Source organism: Zosterops lateralis, assembly GCF_965231275.1.
Source record: "Zosterops lateralis genome assembly, chromosome: Z".
NCBI lineage: Eukaryota > Metazoa > Chordata > Aves > Passeriformes > Zosteropidae > Zosterops > Zosterops lateralis.
This window is the reverse complement of record NC_139800.1, coordinates 22,527,088-22,551,330: the sequence shown is the minus strand read 5'-3', so window position 1 is coordinate 22,551,330 and position 24,243 is coordinate 22,527,088. Positions and strand designations below refer to the sequence as shown.

Sequence of the window (24,243 nt, the reverse complement as noted above, 5' to 3'; positions counted from 1 at the left end):
CTGCTGCTCTTATACTCACAGCTTGGCTGCTGCTGCAGGAGCAGGTGGAAAGGGACAGGCAGTAAAACTAAAACTGCTCCTGGAGCCTTTGAAAGCGCAGACAAACACCAGTGGTATGCTCAGATCTTTATTAGGTGGAGGAAGGGCTATAAAGAAATGAAACTCCTAGAATGTTCACTGCACTGGTGCAGGACAAGAAGAACCAGGAGCTGCCTCTAAGGTCTTTGTTTTAAAAAAAGTGGGGAGGGACAGATGAAGGTTCCATCCAGTAGCTCTGGCTTTCCTGGGAAGGTGGCTCAGGGCAAAAAGAGGTACAAGACACAGCTTATACTTTTATTTAAGAAACTGCTACATAGTTTTTGCCTCTAATGATGCAAAGGAGGTTCCAGGACACACTGAGCCATCCAAAGTCTCTTGCTAGAGAAAAACACCACCAACAAAAACCCTCGAACAAACAAAAAATAAAACCCTGTCTTTTTTTTTATTATTATTATTAAAAAATTGAAAAATTGTAAGTTGAGACTGCAGCTCAAGGCCAGTGATGAAACTGCCCACAAGAGCTTGTCTTCCACAGCACAAGGGTGGGAGGCAAGGAGGGAGGAAATGAAAGAAAGGGGAAGGCCCACAAAACTTTTTTTTTCTTTCTTTCTTTAATTTTCCCCCTCTAAAGTAACAGCTATATTGAGGGCTGGGGTGTCGAATCAAACCAACAGGACACATCTTGATTTACGTTTTTGGAAGGGCAGGTCTTCTTATTTGTCTGAATTTAGAACTGCATTAAATAAATGGGCTCCAGCTCAAAAAAAGAAGGTGCAGTTTGTGTTTGTCTGACAGAGTTAAAAAACCCATAAAGCTTAAAATACAAAACAAAGAAGGATGGTGCAGATGGAAAATGAATAATTAGTTTTCCTACAAAGAAAATAAAACAGGCTGCAAGATGCAGAAAACCACATTTAGGCTCTATTACATTTACAAATACATACATAAATATATTACATAAAACAGCAACTCAAAGAGGAAGCAGGCGAGTCACACAGAGGATGGCTGGCTGCAGTTCTCCTGGCACAGACGTTTGGCTGAGCAGTTACTTTCCCTAATAATTCCAAGAATGGGCTTCGGCTTTTATTTTCTTTTTCCTCTTTTCTTTTGTTTTCTTTTTTTTTTTTCCTTCCTCTTCTCCTTTCATTCTCTCCCCCCTCCCCGGTTTCGGATTTAGTTTGTCCAGTATGGAGAAGTGCCATAGGCGGTTTTGGTAGCCTGAGACTTTTGCTGCATGGTGCTGGCTTGGTTGCGTTGGCCAGATCCACCCTAGAAAAGGGAAACAAAGGAGACAGGAGCATCAGCTGCCACGGCACCAGTATTCCCAGGAAGACAAGCTCACACCCAGCTCATGGCCAGGGACAGCCCTGACACCCAGCAGTGCAGCAATGCTCCGCCCTGAACAGATCTGTTTCTGCCCTGCACCATCTCTACATCCCGCAGTCCAGGCCAAGCAACCATGGACACACTCAGTACGTCCCATCTCACTATCTCCCAAGCTCAAAAACAAGGGAAATGAGGAGCAGGGCCAGGCACAGCAAAGGAGCTTTCCCAAGGTGAGCTGAGGTGGTGCACCAGACATGGATGTCACACATTTGGAGTGCAAAATCATGTCCTATCACTGCTGGACGCTAAGGCTAAACACTGTTTTCTTCAGGAAATATTTAGTGTTAAGAAAGCAAACGCATGCGCAGGTGAAACCAAATTGGAGCTGACATGCAACCTGCAGGGGATACTTCATTTTGTCCCCAGAATCACAGCACAACTGCTCACATCATACGCCCATGACAGGCGACAGCAGCACACGCCTCGGCTTCACACCCCACAAACCATCTCTCCCCAGCCCACAGCAGGATGTGGGTTCTTTACACAATCACAGCCTGACTGAGGCTGGCAGGTATCTCTCGAGGTATCTTGTCCAACCCCTTTGCTCAAGCAGGATCACCTAAGAGCCAGCTGCCCAGCACCATTCCCAGACAATTTCAAGGATGGAGATCCACCAGCGTCCTGGGCAGTGCTTCATCACCATCCCAGCCAAAACATTTTCTCTGATATTCAGATAGAACTTCTTGTGTTCCAGTTTGTGCCCATTGTCTTGTCACTGGAGAGAACCTGTCTTTACATCTTTCCTTTCTGTACATTAGGATACCCTCTCAGTGCTTTCCAGGCTGAATTGTCCCAGCTCCCCCAGCCTTTCCTCACAGGACATATGATCCAGCCTCTTCATCAGTCCTTCATTGGACACTCTCCAACACATCCCTGTCCCTTCCACAGTGGGGAGCCAAGCATTGGACATGATGCTGCAGCCCTGGCTTCACCAGGGCTGAGCAGAGGGCAGGGATCAGCCTAGTGCAGCTCAGGATCCCACTGTTCCTTTCTGCTGCAAAGGCACATTGGTGGCTCATGGTCAACGAAGGCCCCCCTCAGGGCCTTTTCTGCTAAGCTGCTTTCCAGCAGATGGTCCCTGACACATATTAGTGCACAGGGCTGTTTTTTTCTCCAGGGACAGGCTGTGGCACTTCGCCTTGCTGAACTTCATGAGGTTCCCTCCCCAAGCTGGTCAACAGCCACTGCTGCCAAGACCCTTGCGGATGCTGTAGAGGCAGAAGGAGCTGACTCACCTGCCCATCTTGCTGAAGGTGGTGATGCAGGATCTGGGAATGAGGCTGCTGATGTGCAGGGAGGATATGGAGAAATGGGGCTGGAGCATAACCTGGTGCAGCACCAGGGTTTAGGGGCCCAGTCGATCCGAGAGCAGAAGGCAGGCTGAAGGGAGGCGGAGTGCCAGCATGGAATCCCTGCTTGTCAAATGTCTGCACAGGGGGCAATGGGCACAGTGTCAGAGACTGGTGTGAGTAGCTCCAGCCAGGCTAGAACAAGAGTGGCCCAAACACACATCATCTGAACCTTTCACCTACCCCATGAGGGAGCCAAGTCACATTGAATACCTGCAAGCACACCAGAGGAGGAGTTTCAGCTCCTGTTCTCCCCTGTATTTCTGCACTAATGGCTCTTCAACGTTTTATTTTCACAGGCATTGTGGGCTTTTTCTCCCTGACCTCTTTCCATTCAAAGGGACACTGGATCACAGCAGCTGCCTAATCAGTTCTTCCCCCACTGAGTGGGCTCAGCCTAGAATTACTCAACCTATCCAGGGCAGCTCAAAAAAAACCACAGGAAGTTGCAGTAATATTTTCCTCCTGCTGGCCAAAGCCAGACCCCTAAGCATGGAGCTGACAGCTGGCTTCCTACCTGTAAGCATGGATCGCAGCCAGGCACCGATTTTCCCTGCTGAGGGTGCAGAGAGGAGCAAACAGGAGCTGGACATAAGCTCAATGCACAGCACAGCTGGTCAAAGCACTTTCTGCTTTTGCTGGGAAGCTGCACACTGAGCAATGGCCACAGGAGAGCTTGGGACAGGGACCCCTGGGTGCTAGAGGTGGGCACTACTGCCTGTCCCTCTGATGATAAGCAAACAGCCTCTCAACACACCTGCTTTGGGGGCTATTTGGACTAAAAATGCTAACACACATAACTTCAATTGCATGCAGGACACTGCTGGCATGGTGTAGCGTGGGCAGTGTGCAGCACAGGGAGCACTGAGCCTCTGCCAGCAGCTGTTGTCAGGAGCTAACACCACAGAAACAGTGGGGTAAAGGATGAGACTTCACTCCAGCAGTAAACAGAGCCAGCATTAGAGATGCTGTGGCCTGCTGACCCTGAGACTGACCAGCCTGAGGGAGGAGGGTCCAACACTCCTCACCTGAGTCTTGTTATAGACTGAGCCACTGATATCAGGCACACCCGTGTTACTTGAGGTCACAGAAACACCTGAAAAACAGAAATGCCACCAACGGTGAGAATGTCACCCCACCAGCCAGCACAATCCCAAGCTCTGCTCCCAGCACCTCCAGCTCCCTCAGGGGATGCACTGCCCTGCTGGTTCTCCACAGCACCCGACATGGGAACAGAAAAAGGGCTCAGCTTCTTGTTCCCACTGCAAAAGTCCACTGGGATAAACCACCTAGGTCCACACCCAGCCATTAACACTCTGATTCCAAGGCACTTCATCAGGCAGCAGTTGGCTGCACTGACCACTCACTGAAGCCCACAAAAAGCCAGCTTTCTCTTAGCATCAGAGGTGCATTTGGCTCTATTGCAGCATTCAAGAGCTTTCCAGAAGTGCCCTGAGTGACAAGACTCAGCATCTGTCCTTCCACATCCTACAGAGGAGTAAAGTCTGCAGTGCTCCTCCGACCTGACAGAATCAGCATCATTGGCTCAGAGACACTTATTCACAGTTCTGTGAAGGGTGACTCTGATAATTTCACTTGGATCAGAATAAAGCCAATGTTTGCCTTGTTTGGTGAATCAGTGTCCAACCCTCCTTGGACACTGCTCTTTCCTGGATTGCTTCTCCACCTAAAAGAGTGTGATCACCCAGTTTTTCAAATGCACAGCAGATGCTTGGTATTTGCTTCAGCATGAGGATGAACCGTTAGTGCTAAGTAGCCCAGTATACGCTTCTCAGATCTAACCAGCATGTGCTGAATAAAGCTTTTGTATGAGCTGGATAAATTCTTCAGCTTTTACAGTCACAAAGGAAACATTTCCAGGATGTTAGGAGTGTGTACAGGAAGCAGTCAGACAGCCCAGAGATGTGTGAAGTGCCCTGCTCCTCTCTAACATGTGTGTGTCTCAAGTGCCTACCAAGAAACTTAAAATCTAGCTATGATTTAGCAGAGGATCATTTCAGCAACAGCATTGAACTCTTAAAGTTTCAAAACTGCAGCACTGTTGAAGGATCACTATATTCTTCAGAAAAGAAAACTTTGGCTTAGGAAACAGCTTACCATTTCTCCCACATGTAACTGGACCAAGCTGCGCATCAGCCGCACAAATGTTTATGCAAAGTTCACCCATGAGGTTTAGAAGGAAAAACTAGGCCATTACAAAACCATTTTGTATGGGAGATGGAAAAACAGCTTGGATCATGACCCTGTTTAGAGCTGGCTGCTGTGTTGACTGCACAGCACTGAGATTTTGCCCTACTAAATCCCACTCAGAGGAACCTCCAGCCTCAAAGTGTTACCTTTCCCAGGTCCAGTGCCAGCAGATTTGTTTTGTGCTTGAGATGACCCACTGTAGCCTCCTTTGCTGTAATCTCCAGTTGCCGTTCCCTGTGTTAAGTCATCGTAGCCTGCCGTGCACAAGACAGGGCATTAGGGTATGCGAGCGGCGCCGCGCGCGCTCGCGGGGCAGCAGGGGCTGAGGGTTTACCTGCACTGTAGCCATGCTGGCTGTAGCCACTCGCCTGCTGGAAGGGAGTTGATGCCGTGTTCAGGTTGACTCCATGCTGTTTAGCAGATGCTGGAGGTACCTTGTTGGGAAAAATGAGACAGGAAAAGCTTACAAATATGATTGCCTGGCAAGAATGAAAATATAAAACCTGTGAGCGAAATAGAAATGAAAGCCAGCTTTGAGATGTAGGCATGGCAGGCAGGAAGATGGTGATTAACTGGAAGATGGGTTGAGTGGTAACAAACAAAGGGACAAAAAGAGACCCAAGGGTGAAGCCCAACCAAGGTATCTTGGGAAAAGGTAGGTAAGAGAGTAGCCTTTAGAGTTTAGAATACAGAGTCATATGGTGATAAAGAAGTTCTCACAGGCTGTTTGCAAAGTCTGTAGATTTTGTATCTTATGCTGGTTGGTCATTGTAAATTAGAATATTCAACACAAAAGGAGATAGAATGTATTGTAACAAGGACCTCGCTCTCTTACCCCTGCCACCTCTCTTACCCTGGTACCCCTCTTACCCTCTTGCTCTCTCTCTCCCTCGCTCTCTGGGCCATCCCTTCAGCCGAGGCTCGTGGCTGAAGGCAAGGCCCTTTTTACCCATGACCCTTGCAACAAAAACACGTGTTCCTGGAATGTCTCAGGTCTGCAGAGTTTGCTCTCCCTGCCGTCCACTGATGCTCCTACAATACCTGGACAAAGGATGGGAACAAAAGGCGCCATCAGCTAGACCACAGGCTCCCTCTGCCATCTAGTGGAGAAGGCACCTTCCACCTCATGTTGAGAATTCAGTCTGGCGTTGAGAGGACTGGGATGGCATGGGACTGCTTACAGCCATAACTTACTATAGTGGATTTGTGTCCCAGGATTTCTCCTAGAGCTTTACCTGTGACTGCAATGCAGCCCTCCCTCAGAACAGGCTTCCTATTTATTTCATATGCTGAATGTAAAGAGCAACTCTTTCCCCACAAACCTGAGAAGAACAACCACAAAATCAAAGTAAACACCAATTCCTACCTGAAGCTGTTCATAAAATACTATCCTACAGGGCCCTAAACAGCCTCATCTACCCTTCTGCCTGGAGCAGACCTCTTCCCAAGTAACTTTCTTCCTCCTGAGACTTCCAGCCTTGCTCTCTGACTTAACAGGGTCTCTTCCATCCAGGCTCTCCCAGCTCACTGACTCAGCTTTGGGTCTCCCCTTGACTCTCCAGAGACTAGTAAGGACTTTTAGGAACAGCAAGCCCACAAAATGCAGCTGTCAGATATTTGCAGAAATTTGCACAGGGGTCCATGAGTTCTGGCCTTTCCAGTTTTCTGTTTTCTTCTGGGTGAGATTGCAGCTATTTTCTCACACTGCATGTTTTTGCAGATCTCCTGCAGACTGGGGAAGGTGACTATTCCATTCTAATGAGAATCTAACTGAATACTGACTCCAGCTCTGGGGTCCTCAGTATGAAGAAGCTGTGGACCTGTTCGAGCAGATCCAGAGGAGGTTATAAAGATGATCATGGGATGAGCTCCTCTCTCCTATGAGGACAGGCTGAGAGTTTGGGGTGTTCATCCTGGAGGAAAGAAAGCTCTAGGGAGACTTTATTATGACTTTTCTACACTTAAAGAAGGCTTATAGGAAAGACGGGAAAAATATTTTACCAGGTCCTGTAGTGACAGGACGAAAGGCAGCTCTTTTAAACTGAAAGATGGTAGATTTAGATTAGCTATAAGGAAAATAGTCATCACCATAAGGGTGGTGGGACACTGGCACAAGTTGCCCAGAGAAGATGTGGATGGCCCATCCCTGGAAGTGTTCAAGGCCAGGCTGGAGGGGGCTCTGAGCAACCTGGTCTAGTGGAAGATGTCCCTGCCCATGGCAGGGAGATTGGAAGAAGGTGGTCTCTGATGATACCTTCCAACTCGAACCTTCCTATACTTCCAAGATGTGGAGTGTTTGGGCTGGAAAAAGCAAAACTGCAGAGGCACACAGGGAGAGGGTTACAGTTTAGGCTGTCACACTTACAAACATGGTTGGCCCATATTGGAATGCACTGGGAACACCGGGCATTCCAGCGTAGTAAGGGAGCCCAGTGTAGCTGTACCCTGGGGGCAGGGTCGGGTTGAGGAAGGGCTGCTGAGTCGTGTGGTGAGTCTGTGTCTGGTTCTGCTGCGGCTGGGCCAGTGTGGTCGCAGGAGCAGGAGAGGCAGAATCTCCGCGGCCAAATTTTGTTACATCACCTGCGAAAGAAAGAATGGATCAGAAAAGCTATCAAAGATACTGCAAAGGTGAAGAATTCATTGTATCTAAATCCTCTGAATACAAGCAGACAACTACAGAACAGGACACATCCTACACCTGAAAGCCTGCAGTTGTTCATGGGAAGCCCTCACCCAGTCTCTGTTCCTGACTGCCACAGAGATATTGCCTGTTCATGACACAGAACTCCATGCCATGGCTACTCCATTGATAAAGAGAGATGCCAATACTCACCCGTCTCACACAGTCTGAGCAGACTCATTACTATCAGATCATTGCAATAAAACATGCTAAAAGCAGAAGCATGATAAATAGCCAGAGAGCCAATGGTTGCTGGGTTAAAGTGTGACTCTCCTGGAGGTTAACCTGTTTAGCTAAGCTTCATGGGCTGAAAGCGGGTTAGGATTTACAGGCAGTGATGGGCATATTTTTGCCAATGTCTGTTTATTTGTCAAGCATGACTAGTTAAGATGTCCAGTTCCTCACACCACCAAAGTTCTGAAGACAGTAGCTGAAGGCCAGGAAAGCAAGGCTTGCATCGTGGGCCACCTTATTGAAGAAGTAGGAAGGGAAATTCAGTTATTAACCCAAAAACAGCCTCCCAAGAGAAGTGATCATGAAGCAGAAAATTCACAAACACTTGTAACTTTTCTGGCGGCCTACAGAGCAGCATGTTCACAAATTTACCAAGGAAGTGACATACAACAATCCCTTCTAGCTCACTCCCAACCAATATTCCTTTTTACTAGTTACCAGGAAGTATGACAGTGCTTAATACCATCATTATAGGAACTACAATGCCTATGACTACAGTTTTAAGATTTAATCAAATGGCAGCGGATGAAAATCACTGGCTGAATTCCTGGATGGCATTAACATAAATTTTGCACAATGATAGCAAAAGAGCAAGAACAGGAACAAGGAAGGGCTTCTTTGATCACAGAAGGGAAAAGCAACTCCTCTCTGAGCAACAGCAGGATGAACTGCACTGAGAAACAAGCATATCTCACTTGCCATCCTCATCTTTAACTAGCACTCACCTGAGTATGGGTTGTTAGCAAGGCTCCCATCTCTGCCTGTTAAGGTTGCAGGAGCAGGGAATGTAATTCCATAGTAATCCTTAGAAAGAGATAACATCATTTATAGTTATTAATAGTTATTATTAATAGTTGAAACTGTAACACAGCTGGACAGATCTTATGAACCACATACTAGACAGAGAATAAAATTCTAAAAGCAAGAACTAAAGGAGGTTTGGGTGGAAGCTGACATTACATCGTGTAGCAGAGCTGAAAATTTACCTGGATTCTCAAGCTAAAAATAAACTACTTTATAGACACTTGTCATTTTATATACCAATATTTCATCTCTTAATGGTAAGTTAATGGCAATAACTAAGTGATTTCCCACACAGCTCCCAGCTCTGAACTGTAATCTTCCAGTGAAAGTGTCTGAAAGAGAACTGAGCATTGTGGGTCAAAGGCCTGAGTCAGGCCAGGTGTGTAATCATAACATGGATGTAAGTCTAAGGGTTTTGACCTTGTACCATGCCCTGTTTTCTAAAAGCAGAAATGTCAGCCACAAAACCAGGAAAAACATTAAAAGAGAGAGAAAAATAATTACTGTTGGTTGACTGGAAAATTTATTTAAACTACTTTACAGGAGACCTCAGGTCATAGTCCCCAAAGTTGGGTGCGTATCACAACCCATTGGGGTGCAGGAAGAAAATGGATTTGCTACCTTTGATAAATACAACTTAAGAGAATTTTAGAACAGTGTTTCTTTAACCTTTCTCTCCTTTTTTTTTTGTTTTTATTTTTGTATATGTTTCATAACACTTATATTATTACAGGGGTATATGTATATAATTCAGAAATAAAAATATACTGAAGGTGAGTGCTCACAAACTTTTTGCTGATATGGTGCATAAAAAAGGTGGAAACTATTGCCTCAGATCATTCTTCTAGGTCTTCAACAAGAAGGTAAGAAATACTAGAAAGCTTGCACTCTGAAATAATAGGACATGCTAGCAAAACAGAAGCAGTATTTTGACCTCAGTTTGAGAAAAAAAGGCAAGAAGTTTGCCCTTCTCTCTCTAGGAGAACTCCACCTGTGGGTCTGGTAATCTGGTTTTTTTCCTCCTAATTTTCATGTTCTACTTCACATTGCCTCCAATCCAGAAAAAGATAATGCTTTAAGTAGTAATATATCAATTTCCACACATTTTCAAACACTGGAAAACTCTCCTACTTTATCACATCTCTCTCTGCAAATGCCATAGCACATCAAATGTTTTCTCAGAGTCAAGAGTACCCTCCACCTTGCTCCACTTCTGCGCATCACCTCCCTGTCTCCTACACCCAATCCTCCATTACTGAACATGGAATAATGTGGCAAAGTTTTAGTATTGTAGGTGTTTTCTGTAACTTGTAATGGTGCCATTACAAGTCATCACCATTACTTTCAACCTTTCCTTCCCTGGTAATTCCCCCTTAGGAATTCCAGTATGAATCACTTGGCAAAACACAACTAAATTCACCTTAGATGTCTTAGAGGTTATTCAAAAGCAGTACTCTCACAGCCTTCTGATGCAAACGCCACAAAAAGAAGATGTAGAGAAGAGATGTGAACACTATTCAGTGAGTATGAACTGACCCACTAACACATGCCCCCTACACAAACTGGACAAAATATAATCAAATCCACATGAGAGGAGGGTGTAAGGGTTGCAAGTATTCCCACTGCACCTCAGGCAGGGGAAAACCACATCAGAACTGAGTATCTGTATCCTACTTGTACCTACACACATTCAAACTGAAATCTCATTAGAAAATACAAGTACAAGGCAGATGTCTGCAGTTTATGCCTGTCCAAAGGAAAATATCAGGGAAGACACTCTGCTCTGCAAACGTCACAGATATCTCCTGACCTACAAAAGGAGAAGCTGCCTAAAGCCAAAAGTGAAATACCAGAAATAGGCTTTAAAAAGTGAGGCAGAAATGGATGAAAAAAGGGTAAGTGATAAGATGTAACAGATTTAAGTTCCGCCCAGCAGTTCACTGGGTACCACACACCAGCTGACACATTTGTAAGATCTTTACAACAGATGAACAGAGAAGACAGCATATCCCAATGTAACATACACCAAAAGAACCCAAACGACAAAAAAATCCACAGTGAGACTTTATAGCAACAATATGCACATTACTTGAGTTGAATTAAAAAAAAAATCTCAGGAGAAAATCCCATTCTTGCTTTATCAGCAACCACAGGGATCTCTTGCTGGAAGTTACACAGGAAGCAGTGACAACTCTCGCTTGGAACTTTGCCCACTTTCACTTTTCACATGTAAGTGGATTGGCACGTGAAATAGAAATAATCCCACTTGCTCCTTCTCCTAGACCATGTAACATCTAACACGGTCACATTTTCACAAAAACTTCACAACACAATTTGAAAAATTCCCAAAATCTAGAAAGGACAAACACTGCATGAATAGTTAATGAAGAATCCTCTGTGACATCTGCACATTTATTTCTAACTACAACACATCAAGGGTAATTAACTCTGGATACAGGGGTATGAGAGATAGTTCCAAAAGTATACTGCAAGATTTTTCAGAGAGAGGAAGAACTCTTGCACTAGAGCAAAGCTGCAGGTGCCACAGAAAAAATAAGTATTAAAATATATACTTATAAACAGAATTTCAAAAGACTGAGAGACTAACAGTATTTGTCAATAAAAAATATTAGAAAACACTAATTAACATGCAAAACCCCCATTATATACAAATAATATTAGAGTGTGAAATAAGAAAAACATATATGCCAGTAAATAGAGAAATTTTAAAATAAAACACCAAAAAAGGAAACACAAAAAACAGACGAAAACACAGTCCTTAAACACATCCCCAGCACAGCCACCCGGAAAACTTTTGCCACACTTTCATCTCCTGTAATAGCACAGCAGCCAGGCTTCCCCCTGGCAGCAGCCCTGAGAAAGTGTCAGCTCCTGTTCTCATAGCAGCATCCCCTCCTGGTCAGTGACAAACACCAAAGCCCTCAGAAGAAGCAAATGAGAAAACAAAAGTGAAAACAGAAAAGGGAAATTCTCTACAAGATGGTGATGAAAGGAAAGCCTGGGCATAGGCACATAAAACAGCACGCCCGGCAGCACCCCAAGCAAAGCAACCACCACTACTGAGCCAGACCAGGCTCCTGCACAGCACCCAAAGCTCTGCAATGGCTGTACCTGGACATGCACAGCCTCGCCTGTGGCACAGCACCCTGGCACTGCTGCTCCTCACTGTGGCTCTTGCCACTGGCCTCCCATGCCACCTGAGGACCTATGATACTGGGGATGCACTCCGCCTCCTCCAGGACATGGCTCCCAGCCACACACAGCCCTGCCACCTCCAAGAGCCGCCCTTCTTCCCCGACACCCTCCTCCCCAACAACCTCCACCCGCGCCAAGCCGCCGCTGCCGCCCTACGCATCCTTCAGCGTCTCTTCCACACCCTCAGCAGAAGCAGCAGCAGCCAGCACTGGCCCACCCAGGCTCGCAACGACCTCCTCAACAAACTCCAGCACCACATCCACCACCTCGAGCAATGCCTCCCCGACGACGCCACGCTCTTCAAAGGACCGCGCAACCCGCTGCTCACCATCAACAAGTACTTCAACGACATCCACCTCTTCCTCCGCGCCCACAACCACAGCGCCTGCGCCTGGGACCACGTCCGCCTCGAAGCTCTTGACTGCTTCCAACATGTGGACAGACTCATACGGCGAATGAGGCACCAAGCTGCTCTGGACTCAACTAAACCCATGGATAGCAAACACTCATCCCCAGCCAGCACCAGTGGCCATAGGTTGAGTGGTGACAGCACCAGCCCAGGCTGGGACCGCTCAGTACCAGTCACACCTCTTCTGTCCAGAATGATGAGCTGATGGGGAAAAGGGCTATGACCATGGTGACACCGCGGTCAGTCAGTGGTGCAGCTCACACACCCAAACCGCAGCCACTGGAGAGGAAGGAAGAGGAAATTTCTGTGCTACACACTCATGGACAGCTGGGACAATGCACAGCTGGCACTGGGGATATGGATGGTACTTATTACCAGTGGAATGATCCTGTTCATCCAGACTGCAGCCTCACCTGATGAACAGGAAGGGGATCATGGACACTGGGGAACTACTTTGAGACTCTTATGTCAATCACGGTTTATCACACAACTCTGTTTACTGACGTATATAATTAATTAATGATCTTATTTATTTATTTATTTAGCTGGCTATTTATTTATGTATTTATTTATTTATTCTTTTGTTAGAAATAAAACCAAAAAAGAATGAAAAGCAAAGCTGTGGTCAGTGTGCTTCACACTTATACCTGACATGGCAAAGACAGTCTGCACAGGCAGGCAGGGATGAGTCTCCCTCCTGCAGCCCATCTTGCCAATGCCCCTTGCTTGGGTCAAAGGCTATAGACAGCAGACTATTCTCAGGGAATAGTGGTCCTGCAACTCCCAGGCAACTCTTACAGCTGCCAGACCATTGGGGCACCCATTTGCCCCAGATGGCATGATGCCTGTCCTGCACACTTCCTCCTCTTCCATCACCACATTCTCTCTTTCAAACCCTCCAGTAACGCCAAGACGTGAAAGCCAAACCATCATTCAACCACACTCAACCATTCTGCAATGCCACAGCACTGCTTTGGAAGAAATAATGTGGTATAAACAAGGTGCACCTCAAAAGCATCAAGGAGGGGACCCATCAGGGTCTGTAGAGATTTGGACAAGGAACAGAAGCCCAGTGCTACCAACTCCACCCAAGAAACACCAAAAAGACAAAACCTCCAGGAGATGTTCAGAACTGCTCACTGCTCTGCTACAGCCACCACAACCAGTCCAGGGTACTCTTGCCTGTGCTTACACCCCAGTGGCTATGGGGACTTGCTGCAGTACAGAGAGTACATTGTCCTTGTCCTTCTCCACCGCAACACACCATCAGCAAGCAAAGAGATCCATCACCCAAACACCACCACCCAGCAGAGTCCAACCCAACGAGTGCAGCATTCCCCATGAAGGAAACTGCCCACACATCAACAGCCCCAGTTGCTCCTTCACCCTCCAACCACCAACCCAAAAGTATCTCCCTAGGTCAGTGCTCTGGCCTCCTCCTGCATGGGACAAAGAGGTTGTTTCTTGTACTCAACCTCCACTACTGCATCACTGCAAGGACACTGCGCCGTGCAAACAAAAATGATTACCTCCTGTTTAGCTGAGTGAGAAAACAAGAGGACTAAACACGGAATGGCAGAATCATTAAGGTTGGAAAAGACCTCCAAGATCAAGTCCAGCCTTGGACAAAATACCACTAAGCCATATAATGAAGTGCCGCATCTACTCAGTTTTTGAACACTTCCAGGACACTTCCAGGTGACTCCACCACTTTCCTAGGAAGCCTGTTCCAATGGTTGACCACTCCTTCAGTGAAGAAATTTTCCCTAATATCCAACCTGAACCTCTCCTGGCACAACTTAAGGGCATTTTCCTTTCCTCTTGCTAGCTGCTGGGAGAAAAGGCCAATCCCCACATGGTTATACCCTCCTTCTAGATCATTGAAGGGAGCAATAAGGTTCCCCCAAGCCTTCTTTTCTCCACACTAAACTCCAGTAACCTCAGCTGCTCCTCATATGACTCACTCGACCCGACCCTTCCCCAGCTCTGTTTCTTTCTCTGGACATGCTCTAGCACCTCGATGTCCTCGTCATCAGGAGCCCAGAACTCAACCCAAGACTCTGGGTGAGGCCCCACCAGTGCCCCCACCACAGGCGGATGGGCACTGCCCTGGTCCTGCTGGCCACACCATTGCTGCCACAAACCTGGTGGCACTTTCCAGCCACTCTGTCCCAGCCTGGAGCTGCAGGGGTTGTTGTGGCACAGGGACAGGACCCAGCACTTGGCCTTGCTGAACCTCACACAACTGGCCTCAGCCCCTGGATCCAGCCTGTCCTGACCCCTCTGCAGAGCCTTCCTGCCCTCCAGCAGATCAATGTTCCCACCCAATCTGGCACTGTTCTCAAACTGGCTGAGGGTGCTCTCTGTTCCCTCATCAGTAAGGACATTAAAAAGGGCTGGCCCCAGAACTGAACCCTGGGGAACACCACTAGTGACCACCTGCCTGCTGCAAGTAACTCCATTCATCAGCACCCTCTTGGCCAGGCCATCAGCCAGTTTTTAAATTGGAAAACAGAGCACTGAAGCCACAAACAGCTGGTGTCTCCAGGAGAATTCTATGTGATACAGTATCAAAGACATTTTTAAAGACCAGGAGTCAACATCCCCAGACTTTCCTTCATTCACAAAGAGGCTCACCATGTTAGAGAAGGAGATGGGGTTGGGCAGTTATGCCTTTTACAAACCCATGCTGGCTGGGCCTGATCCCCTGGATCTCCTGTACGTGCCATGTGATGGGCACTCAAGAAGATCTCCATGAGCTTCCTCAGCACCAAGATCAGGCTGACAGGCCTGTAGCTCCCTGGATTCTACTTCTGACTCTTTCTGCAGATAAGCATTACATCGGCCACCCTCCAATTGCCTGGCACCTTTTTGGTTAGCCAGGACTGCTGGTAAATGATGGGGAGTGGCTTGGTGAGCTTTTCCACCACCTCTCTTATATATTCAGGTACACAGCAGGACTCCTCAAGATGAAACTTATACATTGTATCACTGTCCTCCTGCTGCGTCTATCCAGAAGTACCCTGTGATGTCAGGAATGAGGACCTCATTGGTTCTGTCTTTTCTGAGGTGGCTGAAGGAACTAAACCACTCTCAGACAAAAACAGGAGTGGTAGTAATGACACAAACTGGAATACAGGGAATTTAAACATCAAAGAATAAATGCATTGGTATTATTTTTTGTATTCTGGTGATACAACACCAGAACAGGGATTAGAGAGGCTGAGTGATATCCATCCCTGGAGAATATCTAAAACATCACTGGACAAGGTCATGAGCAGGCTCTTCTGATACCATCTCCTCTCAGCATCACACTGCACTTGGGATATCCAAGGCAAAACAGACAAATATAAGTATTTTTTTTAAATCCTTTATTGTTCAAAAGTAACAGGTTAGAGAACACTTCTTAAACCCCAACACAATGAAAGTCAAATTGCAAAAGGGAAGCAAGAGATTCCAGAAGCTTCATCAACAAACATTGAGTGCTCAGGTGCTTACACCCAGAGCAACCTCCTCAATGTAAGAGCTCCTGAGGTTCCTGAGAAATAAGCCATTTCACAACTCTTTCAAATGCTAAAAAGAAACAATTTATTAATGTGAAAACAAAAATACCAAGCATACCATAGTTAAAAAGAACTCCCAAAAATCTAATGGAGAATTACAGAAAGACTTGGGAAGTGTCCTAAGCAGCATGGAAGTTTTGGACCCCATTTATCAGGGAAGGCTTTTAGCTGAGGTTCAGAAAGGACCTCCTTGCTTTCTAAACTCCTTCTCAGAGAAGTCTGGGTGCGGCTTAATTAAATTCTAGTCCCAGATTTGGTAAACGGTTAATCTCTAAAGAATTATATAGCTGTGACTGAGCCTTTATACAACTTTATCCTGTAAGATTACGGGCCTATCTTTTTATACATTTATACAGGAAATATATTTATACAGAAAAAAAAAAATTATTTATGAAAACTATCAAGAAATTTGATCAGAATTATTTATGACATGCTATAAATAGTTGTAACTACTTGTAGAGTGCTCTATTACAACAATCCTTTAAAAGTCAGCTAGAAAACAATGCAATTAACCAAATGACTTCTTTTCAAACCTCAAGAAATGACCTAGATGTGTTTGCCCACTCTAGGGAGGACTTTCAAAGCTCACTAGCAGAAGGTATGTGCTGGAAACCCCTGTAGTTAAGGTGTGAAACTGGAATTTTAACAGAAAATAAAATGATTGACTCTAAAGCATTATAAGCTAAAACAACTCTATCAGCCCAGGACCTTCTCAGTAACTTACCAGTTACTTATTACTAAAATACCTGTATACCACAACTTCCTTTTTTTCTACATGTCAGAGTCTGTCCAAGGATGTGATATGCCTCATGACTGTCTCTGATGATTGGGGACTGGGACCCCAGACTCGGAAGGGAGCCCCTGGTCTGGCTGAGTGGAACGTTTGCCAAGCCTTGGAGAACTGGTATGCATCTCCATGAGAACAGAGTGCAAGAACAATGGGCTGGTCACAATGGACTGAGACAAGGCTGCCTGTCCAAACTGGTCTGTCTGTACCAGAGGTACGGTTTGCAGCTTGTTCCTGAGCATCCAATCTCAACACAGGTGGTTCCCGCTTTGGCTCTGTGCCCCTCGCTTTGGTTCCTGGCTTGACGAACTTATAAAAACTCTGGAGACCCCCGCTAACTTTTGTGATCACCCCACTAGAGAAGATCAGGTCTATAGGCATCTCTAGGACTCGAGGACCATCCCTCCACATTGGTAGCTATAATGCCCTCTCCTCCTCCTCCTCTTTCTTACTGTTATTTGTTTTCTCTCCCCACTATAGCATTTGTTGGCACTAAATAAAGGTGCATTATTTCATTGAGCAAACTGAGTTATCCTATGCTGTGTCTTTTGTGCTCTAAGATCCTTAAAACGAACCATCAGGTTCCCTGCATATATTTGCGGACCCTGATACTACACAAGGAAATTAGTTGACACATCCCCAACACTGATACTCTCAGTCATGAAACACTATGTCAACAATCCTCAAAAATACACAACTTTAGAGAAGCACAGTGAGATTTTATCTCATCACTGTTTGAAACAGAAAACGGTTAATTCCCCATACGACAATCACATACATGTTCAGGAAAAAGTGTAAAGTCCAAGAAACTAGACAAGAACTCAAGGCGAGTGCCCTGCTAAAGGGCAAGAATGGAAATTCCACAAAACACAAGAGGAAAGACAGATGCCCCCACACAGAAAGGAAAACCACAACTAAACCACAACATCATAACAAGAGAATGAAGTACACTATTTTAGAGTTTCAACCATCCATAATCAACAGAAACACATCCCCAAAGCCACTACAACAGACAAGAAAACAATCAACAACATCCCCAGCCAGACAGGCCAGCAACCACTGCCCCGAGACCACCACGGCCACCAGCCCACAATGGAAACCACGGGCGGAAACTCCCAGCAATCAGAAAGCGACAAAGGGAAAGCTGCCGCCGTACAAAGCCGCACGCACGGCAGCACCCCGAGCACAGCCACCACCACCACCACCACCACCACCACCACCGGCAGCACCACCGGGCCTCAGCAGGCTCCTGCCCAGCACCACCCGACAGCACCCACAGACCCACCATGGCTGCGCCCACAGCCCCACAGCCGCGCCTGCCGCACGCCGCCCCGGCCCTCCTGCTCTTCCTCACCGCTCTCGCCACCACCCTCGCCTGCCAACAGCTCTGGACACACGACGACACCTTCCCCGGCGACGCACTCCGCCTCCTCCAGGACATGGCTCCCAGCCACACACAGCCCTGCCACCTCCAAGAGCCGCCCTTCTTCCCCGACACCCTCCTCCCCAACAACCTCCACCCGCGCCAAGCCGCCGCCGCCGCCCTACGCATCCTTCAGCGCCTCTTCCACACCCTCAGCACCAACAGCACCCGCCAGCACTGGCCCACCCAGGCTCGCAACGACCTCCTCAACAAACTCCAGCACCACATCCACCACCTCGAGCAATGCCTCCCCGACGACGCCACGCTCTTCAAAGGACCGCGCAACCCGCTGCTCACCATCAACAAGTACTTCAACGACATCCACCTCTTCCTCCGCGCCCACAACCACAGCGCCTGCGCCTGGGACCACGTCCGCCTCGAAGCTCACGCCTCTTTGCAGCACCTCCACAACCTCACACGCACCATGCGCCGCTAGCACAAACTCACCCACGACAACCCACACCCACGGCCCCACCACGCTCCCACACCTACGCCGCAAACCCACCTCGAACCTCACCTTCCCCCAGCCTCCGACAACGGACGTGGCTGTAACAACTGCATGGCACCCGCAGCCTTCAACCACTCCGCCTCCATCGATACAGATGCTATGCATATGGACAAGGGATTACTCTCCTTATTTATAGACTTATTTATTTATTTATTTATTTTTCTATTTATTCATCTATTTATTCGTGTATTTATTTTTCTACACGTTCATTTATTTATGCCACAGGAAATAAAGACCAATGACAAAACACTTGCCACCGCCTCTCATCTCACTAGCACGGCAACCAGTCTTTGGGCCGGGGGAAAGCCACCTCTACACAACGCTTACCCCAACCTCTGCTCCAAACAGCCCCTGTCCACCCTTCTCATTTGCCAACCGACCATGCAGGATCCTGCAGTAACCCCTACCGAAAAACACGGCCGGCATCTGGCCAACACCCCAAAAGCGCAGAAAACAAAACCACGCAAAGGCTGGAAAGCACCGCTGCAGCCCATCTGCTTTACCCACACCCTGCTCCATCCATCCATCCATCCATCCATCCATCCATCCATCCATCCATCCATCCACTCCTTGGCCCTGCGACTTACACACAAGAATGTCGTGCGGGACACTGTCAAACACTCCGCACAAGCCCAGGCACACAAGGTCACTTACTCTGCCCTTACGTACCAGTGCTGTGTAGCCCTAACCATAGACTCTCCCCAAAACTGCCAACTGGCAGTTGCAAAAGGCAATTTTCCTCTTTGGAAAGCCGTGTTACCAATCTCTTTGCTTTCCGCGGGCCTTAGCAGAGCGTCTCTTACAAGGAGAAGTAGCCTCATCTTCCTACCTGGCAGGAAGGAAGAGCAGATTGCCTCCTCTGTAGTTCCCACACTCTTCTGCTTCTCCCTTTGTAAAAACAGGGGTCATATGGACCTTCTTCAAGTCATATGGACCCTTCACTTGACAGACACCGTATCTCAAAAATGATCCATGTTGGCCCAGCAACTCCACGTCAGAGTTGCCTCAGGACTCGCAGATGAATCTCATCAGGTCCTATGGACTTCCACATATTCACGTTTCTTACATGGTCTCAAACCTCATCCTATCCCTCCAGTACCCTTGGGCTCTTCATTCCTCATTGCAAGGCTCCCAGCACTTGCCTCTCACGACTTTGGCAGTGTGGCTGGAGCTCACTGACACACAAGGCTACAACCACCTGCTCGTCTCAACAGCCCGTCTTCCACAAAAGTCTTAAACTTTCTGCCCTAGGGTGACTTTATGATGCTTGTCTCCCCAACCGTTTGTTCTGCTTGTACTGGATATTAAGTCAATACCAACTCTAAAACTGATTCCGAGAGCGAAGGCGGGGCGGGGGGTGAGGGGGGAAAGAAGCGCGCAGTTTGTTTTCGGAAACCGCATTCACTCCTCCGCATCCTTCACACTGACTGCGCTTGTCTGCGGCACGGACGGACAAGCGGGAGAGAGCCCTCCTTTGCTTCTCGTTAGCTTTCAGCTAGCTGAGACACAGAAGTTCCCCAGACTGCGTCTTTCTCTTCTTCTTGCAACGGACCACCCTGCTCGGGACCGAAAGCCCAGAAAAAACACCAGGAGCTCGCATCTGTGGCCCACCGGAGCCTGGGACATGGCATTTTCCAGTGCAAGGAGGACCCACAAGATACTGAGCCAGCTAAGCCTCACGCCACAACAAGGACTTTCTGAACTCTTCCCGCCTCTTCGGAACACCGAGGGGTTTTATGGTTTTATATCATTCATCTTTATGCTTGTGAATACTCTGCTTCTTAAACAAACAGGCTTTTTCCCACTCTTCTCCAAAGAAATCTTCTCCCAAACCAGCTGGCAGAGGGGACGCTTGAATCTGCCTTCTAGAGGCACCCATTTGGGAAGTCTCCTCCCGCATCTGCCCTGAACCAGGACCCTTACAAATCCATTGATCCGCTCATAGGAACAATCCCGCTTTTGGCCCCGAGAGGCCAGCGATATCACACCCATGCAAATCTGAAAACACCGCTAACTCCTCTTCACCGCTGCCCGGATTTTGTGCTTTAAACTAACGCCATCTGAAACTACCGGCAGGTCTTCCCTACTGCAGCTGAAGAAGCCCAGCCTCATCAGCCTTCCTCACAAGTGATGTGCTTCTGGTCCCCTTCCGACTCTCAGAGCCACCCCTCCAAAAGCTCCACACCTCCCAGGGACTAAAGAGCCCTGAACAGGACACGCTGTTACAGGGCAGGGCTCTGGCAATCCCAAAACACAACACCCTTTCTTCCATGGGGGACAGTCTCGCTCTCTGGCCGCCTCATCCACTGTGGCACACGACTCAGAACCACACCCTTGCTCCAGGGCTACGGCCGTCGGACCACAGACACAGACCAAGCACGACAGTAACTGCAAGGCTCTTCCCTTTCTCCTACTCCTCCTTCACTAAGCCTTTATTGCCTGCCTGCCTTCCTGCTCACCCCTCCTCACTTGCAAATACAGTGGCTGGAGCGCCCGCATGCAAGAGCACGCTCAGCCCGCCAAGGCTCACACCCACAGACATTCCTTCGTGCACTGCCACTGCCACTGCCCCGGGGCCTTCGCTGCAGAATGGGGAACCCCAGCCCTGGCCCACTGACATCACTGCGCATCCCCCTTGCAACCACAAAAGGAAAACAGTGGCTAAGATGAAAATACAGGCAAGCCACAAACTGAAAAGGAAAAGTGACCACAGCTACCACCCGGACGTTGCGGGAAGAAACGAAGCTTGGGCACAAAGGAGACTTCAGCTGCACAGCACAGTGCAGCTGCTAGCCCTGCAGGTGAAAGGGAACACCCAACACCCCTCCCCAGCCTCTGACCCAACGCTTTCGCAACCCCGTTCACCCACCACTGCCACTCTCCCCCGGCACACCACTGCCACCGCAATCCCCAACCACCGACACCCCAACTAAACGCTGCCCCGAGACCACCACGGCCACCAGCCCACAATGGAAACCACGGGCGGAAACTCCCAGCAATCAGAAAGCGACAAAGGGAAAGCTGCCGCCGTACAAAGCCGCACGCACGGCAGCACCCCGAGCACAGCCACCACCACCACCACCACCACCGGCAGCACCACCGGGCCTCAGCAGGCTCCTGCCCAGCACCACCCGACAGCACCCACAGACCCACCATGGCTGCGCCCACAGCCCCACAGCCGCGCCTGCCGCACGCCGCCCCGGCCCTCCTGCTCTTCCTCACCGCTCTCGCCACCACCCTCGCCTGCCAACAGCTCTGGACACACGACGACACCTTCCCCGGCGACGCACTCCGCCTCCTCCAGGACATGGCTCCCAGCCACACACAGCCCTGCCACCTCCAAGAGCCGCCCTTCTTCCCCGACACCCTCCTCCCCAACAACCTCCACCCGCGCCAAGCCGCCGCCGCCGCCCTACGCATCCTTCAGCGCCTCTTCCACACCCTCAGCACCAACAGCACCCGCCAGCACTGGCCCACCCAGGCTCGCAACGACCTCCTCAACAAACTCCAGCACCACATCCACCACCTCGAGCAATGCCTCCCCGACGACGCCACGCTCTTCAAAGGACCGCGCAACCCGCTGCTCACCATCAACAAGTACTTCAACGACATCCACCTCTTCCTCCGCGCCCACAACCACAGCGCCTGCGCCTGGGACCACGTCCGCCTCGAAGCTCACGCCTCTTTGCAGCACCTCCACAACCTCACACGCACCATGCGCCGCTAGCACAAACTCACCCACGACAACCCACACCCACGGCCCCACCACGCTCCCACACCTACGCCGCAAACCCACCTCGAACCTCACCTTCCCCCAGCCTCCGACAACGGACGTGGCTGTAACAACTGCATGGCACCCGCAGCCTTCAACCACTCCGCCTCCATCGATACAGATGCTATGCATATGGACAAAGGATTACTCTCCTTATTTATAGACTTATTTATTTATTTATTTATTTTTCTATTTATTCATCTATTTATTCGTGTATTTATTTTTCTACGCGTTCATTTATTTATGCCACAGGAAATAAAGACCAATGACAAAACGCTTGCCACCGCCTCTCATCTCACTAGCACGGCAACCAGTCTTTGGGCCGGGGGAAAGCCACCTGCACACAACGCTTACCCCAACCTCTGCTCCAAACAGCCCCTGTCCACCCTTCTCATTTGCCAACCGACCATGCGGGATCCTGCAGTAACCCCTACCGAAAAACACGGCCGGCATCTGGCCAACACCCCAAAAGCGCAGAAAACAAAACCACGCAAAGGCTGGAAAGCACCGCTGCAGCCCATCTGCTTTACCCACACCCTGCTCCATCCATCCATCCATCCATCCATCCATCCATCCATCCATCCATCCATCCATCCATCCAATCCTTGGCCCTGCGACTTACACACAAGAATGTCGTGCGGGACACTGTCAAACACTCCGCACAAGCCCAGGCACACAAGGTCACTTACTCTGCCCTTACGTACCAGTGCTGTGTAGCCCTAACCATAGACTCTCCCCAAAACTGCCAACTGGCAGTTGCAAAAGGCAATTTTCCTCTTTGGAAAGCCGTGTTACCAATCTCTTTGCTTTCCGCGGGCCTTAGCAGAGCGTCTCTTACAAGGAGAAGTAGCCTCATCTTCCTACCTGGCAGGAAGGAAGGGCAGATTGTCTCCTCTGTAGTTCCCACACTCTTCTGCTTCTCCCTTTGTAAAAACAGGGGTCATATGGACCTTCTTCAAGTCATATGGACCCTTCACTTGACAGACACCGTATCTCAAAAATGATCCATGTTGGCCCAGCAACTCCACGTCAGAGTTGCCTCAGGACTCGCAGATGAATCTCATCAGGTCCTATGGACTTCCACATATTCACGTTTCTTACATGGTCTCAAACCTCATCCTATCCCTCCAGTACCCTTGGGCTCTTCATTCCTCATTGCAAGGCTCCCAGCACTTGCCTCTCACGACTTTGGCAGTGTGGCTGGAGCTCACTGACACACAAGGCTACAACCACCTGCTCGTCTCAACAGCCCGTCTTCCACAAAAGTCTTAAACTTTCTGCCCTAGGGTGACTTTATGATGCTTGTCTCCCCAACCGTTTGTTCTGCTTGTACTGGATATTAAGTCAATACCAACTCTAAAACTGATTCCGAGAGCGAAGGCGGGGCGGGGGGTGAGGGGGGAAAGAAGCGCGCAGTTTGTTTTCGGAAACCGCATTCACTCCTCCGCATCCTTCACACTGACTGCGCTTGTCTGCGGCACGGACGGACAAGCGGGAGAGAGCCCTCCTTTGCTTCTCGTTAGCTTTCAGCTAGCTGAGACACAGAAGTTCCCCAGACTGCGTCTTTCTCTTCTTCTTGCAACGGACCACCCTGCTCGGGACCGAAAGCCCAGAAAAAACACCAGGAGCTCGCATCTGTGGCCCACCGGAGCCTGGGACATGGCATTTTCCAGTGCAAGGAGGACCCACAAGATACTGAGCCAGCTAAGCCTCACGCCACAACAAGGACTTTCTGAACTCTTCCCGCCTCTTCGGAACACCGAGGGGTTTTATGGTTTTATATCATTCATCTTTATGCTTGTGAATACTCTGCTTCTTAAACAAACAGGCTTTTTCCCACTCTTCTCCAAAGAAATCTTCTC

The 24,243-nt window shown here is 48.7% G+C and overlaps 4 protein-coding genes across 5 annotated transcripts in view; 3 read left to right on the top strand and 1 right to left on the bottom strand.

The window, feature by feature from the left end:
* Nucleotides 1-1,081: 1,081 nt before the first annotated feature.
* The window catches only part of UBAP2 (ubiquitin associated protein 2), a 124,643-nt gene continuing 101,481 nt past the window's right edge, over nucleotides 1,082-24,243 (bottom strand). For both annotated transcript variants that reach the window (XM_083884524.1, XM_083884525.1), the window contains exons 22-28: nucleotides 8,625-8,703; nucleotides 7,351-7,565; nucleotides 5,320-5,419; nucleotides 5,132-5,239; nucleotides 3,803-3,870; nucleotides 2,661-2,852; nucleotides 1,082-1,308 (exon numbers count right to left, since the gene is read on the bottom strand). In XM_083884524.1, the coding sequence (XP_083740650.1) occupies nucleotides 1,213-1,308; nucleotides 2,661-2,852; nucleotides 3,803-3,870; nucleotides 5,132-5,239; nucleotides 5,320-5,419; nucleotides 7,351-7,565; nucleotides 8,625-8,703 (858 nt within the window). In that variant the 3' untranslated portion in view covers nucleotides 1,082-1,212. The remainder of the gene's footprint in view (nucleotides 1,309-2,660; nucleotides 2,853-3,802; nucleotides 3,871-5,131; nucleotides 5,240-5,319; nucleotides 5,420-7,350; nucleotides 7,566-8,624; nucleotides 8,704-24,243) is intronic.
* On the top strand, nucleotides 11,826-12,533 carry LOC310923119 (interferon-like; the record flags this gene model as incomplete). Its single annotated transcript, XM_083884252.1, has 1 exon — nucleotides 11,826-12,533. The coding sequence occupies one exon, from the start codon at nucleotides 11,826-11,828 to the stop codon at nucleotides 12,531-12,533; it is 708 nt and encodes a 235-aa protein (XP_083740378.1).
* Nucleotides 17,965-18,764, top strand: LOC310922328 (interferon-like; the record flags this gene model as incomplete). The annotated part of the gene is made up of 1 exon (XM_083882799.1): nucleotides 17,965-18,764. One exon carries the CDS (start codon nucleotides 17,965-17,967, stop codon nucleotides 18,535-18,537), a length of 573 nt encoding a protein of 190 aa, XP_083738925.1. The 3' UTR covers nucleotides 18,538-18,764.
* LOC310923233 (interferon-like) lies at nucleotides 21,537-22,799 on the top strand. The gene has a single exon (XM_083884419.1). The coding sequence runs from the start codon at nucleotides 21,764-21,766 to the stop codon at nucleotides 22,334-22,336; it is 573 nt and encodes a 190-aa protein (XP_083740545.1). The 5' UTR covers nucleotides 21,537-21,763; the 3' UTR covers nucleotides 22,337-22,799.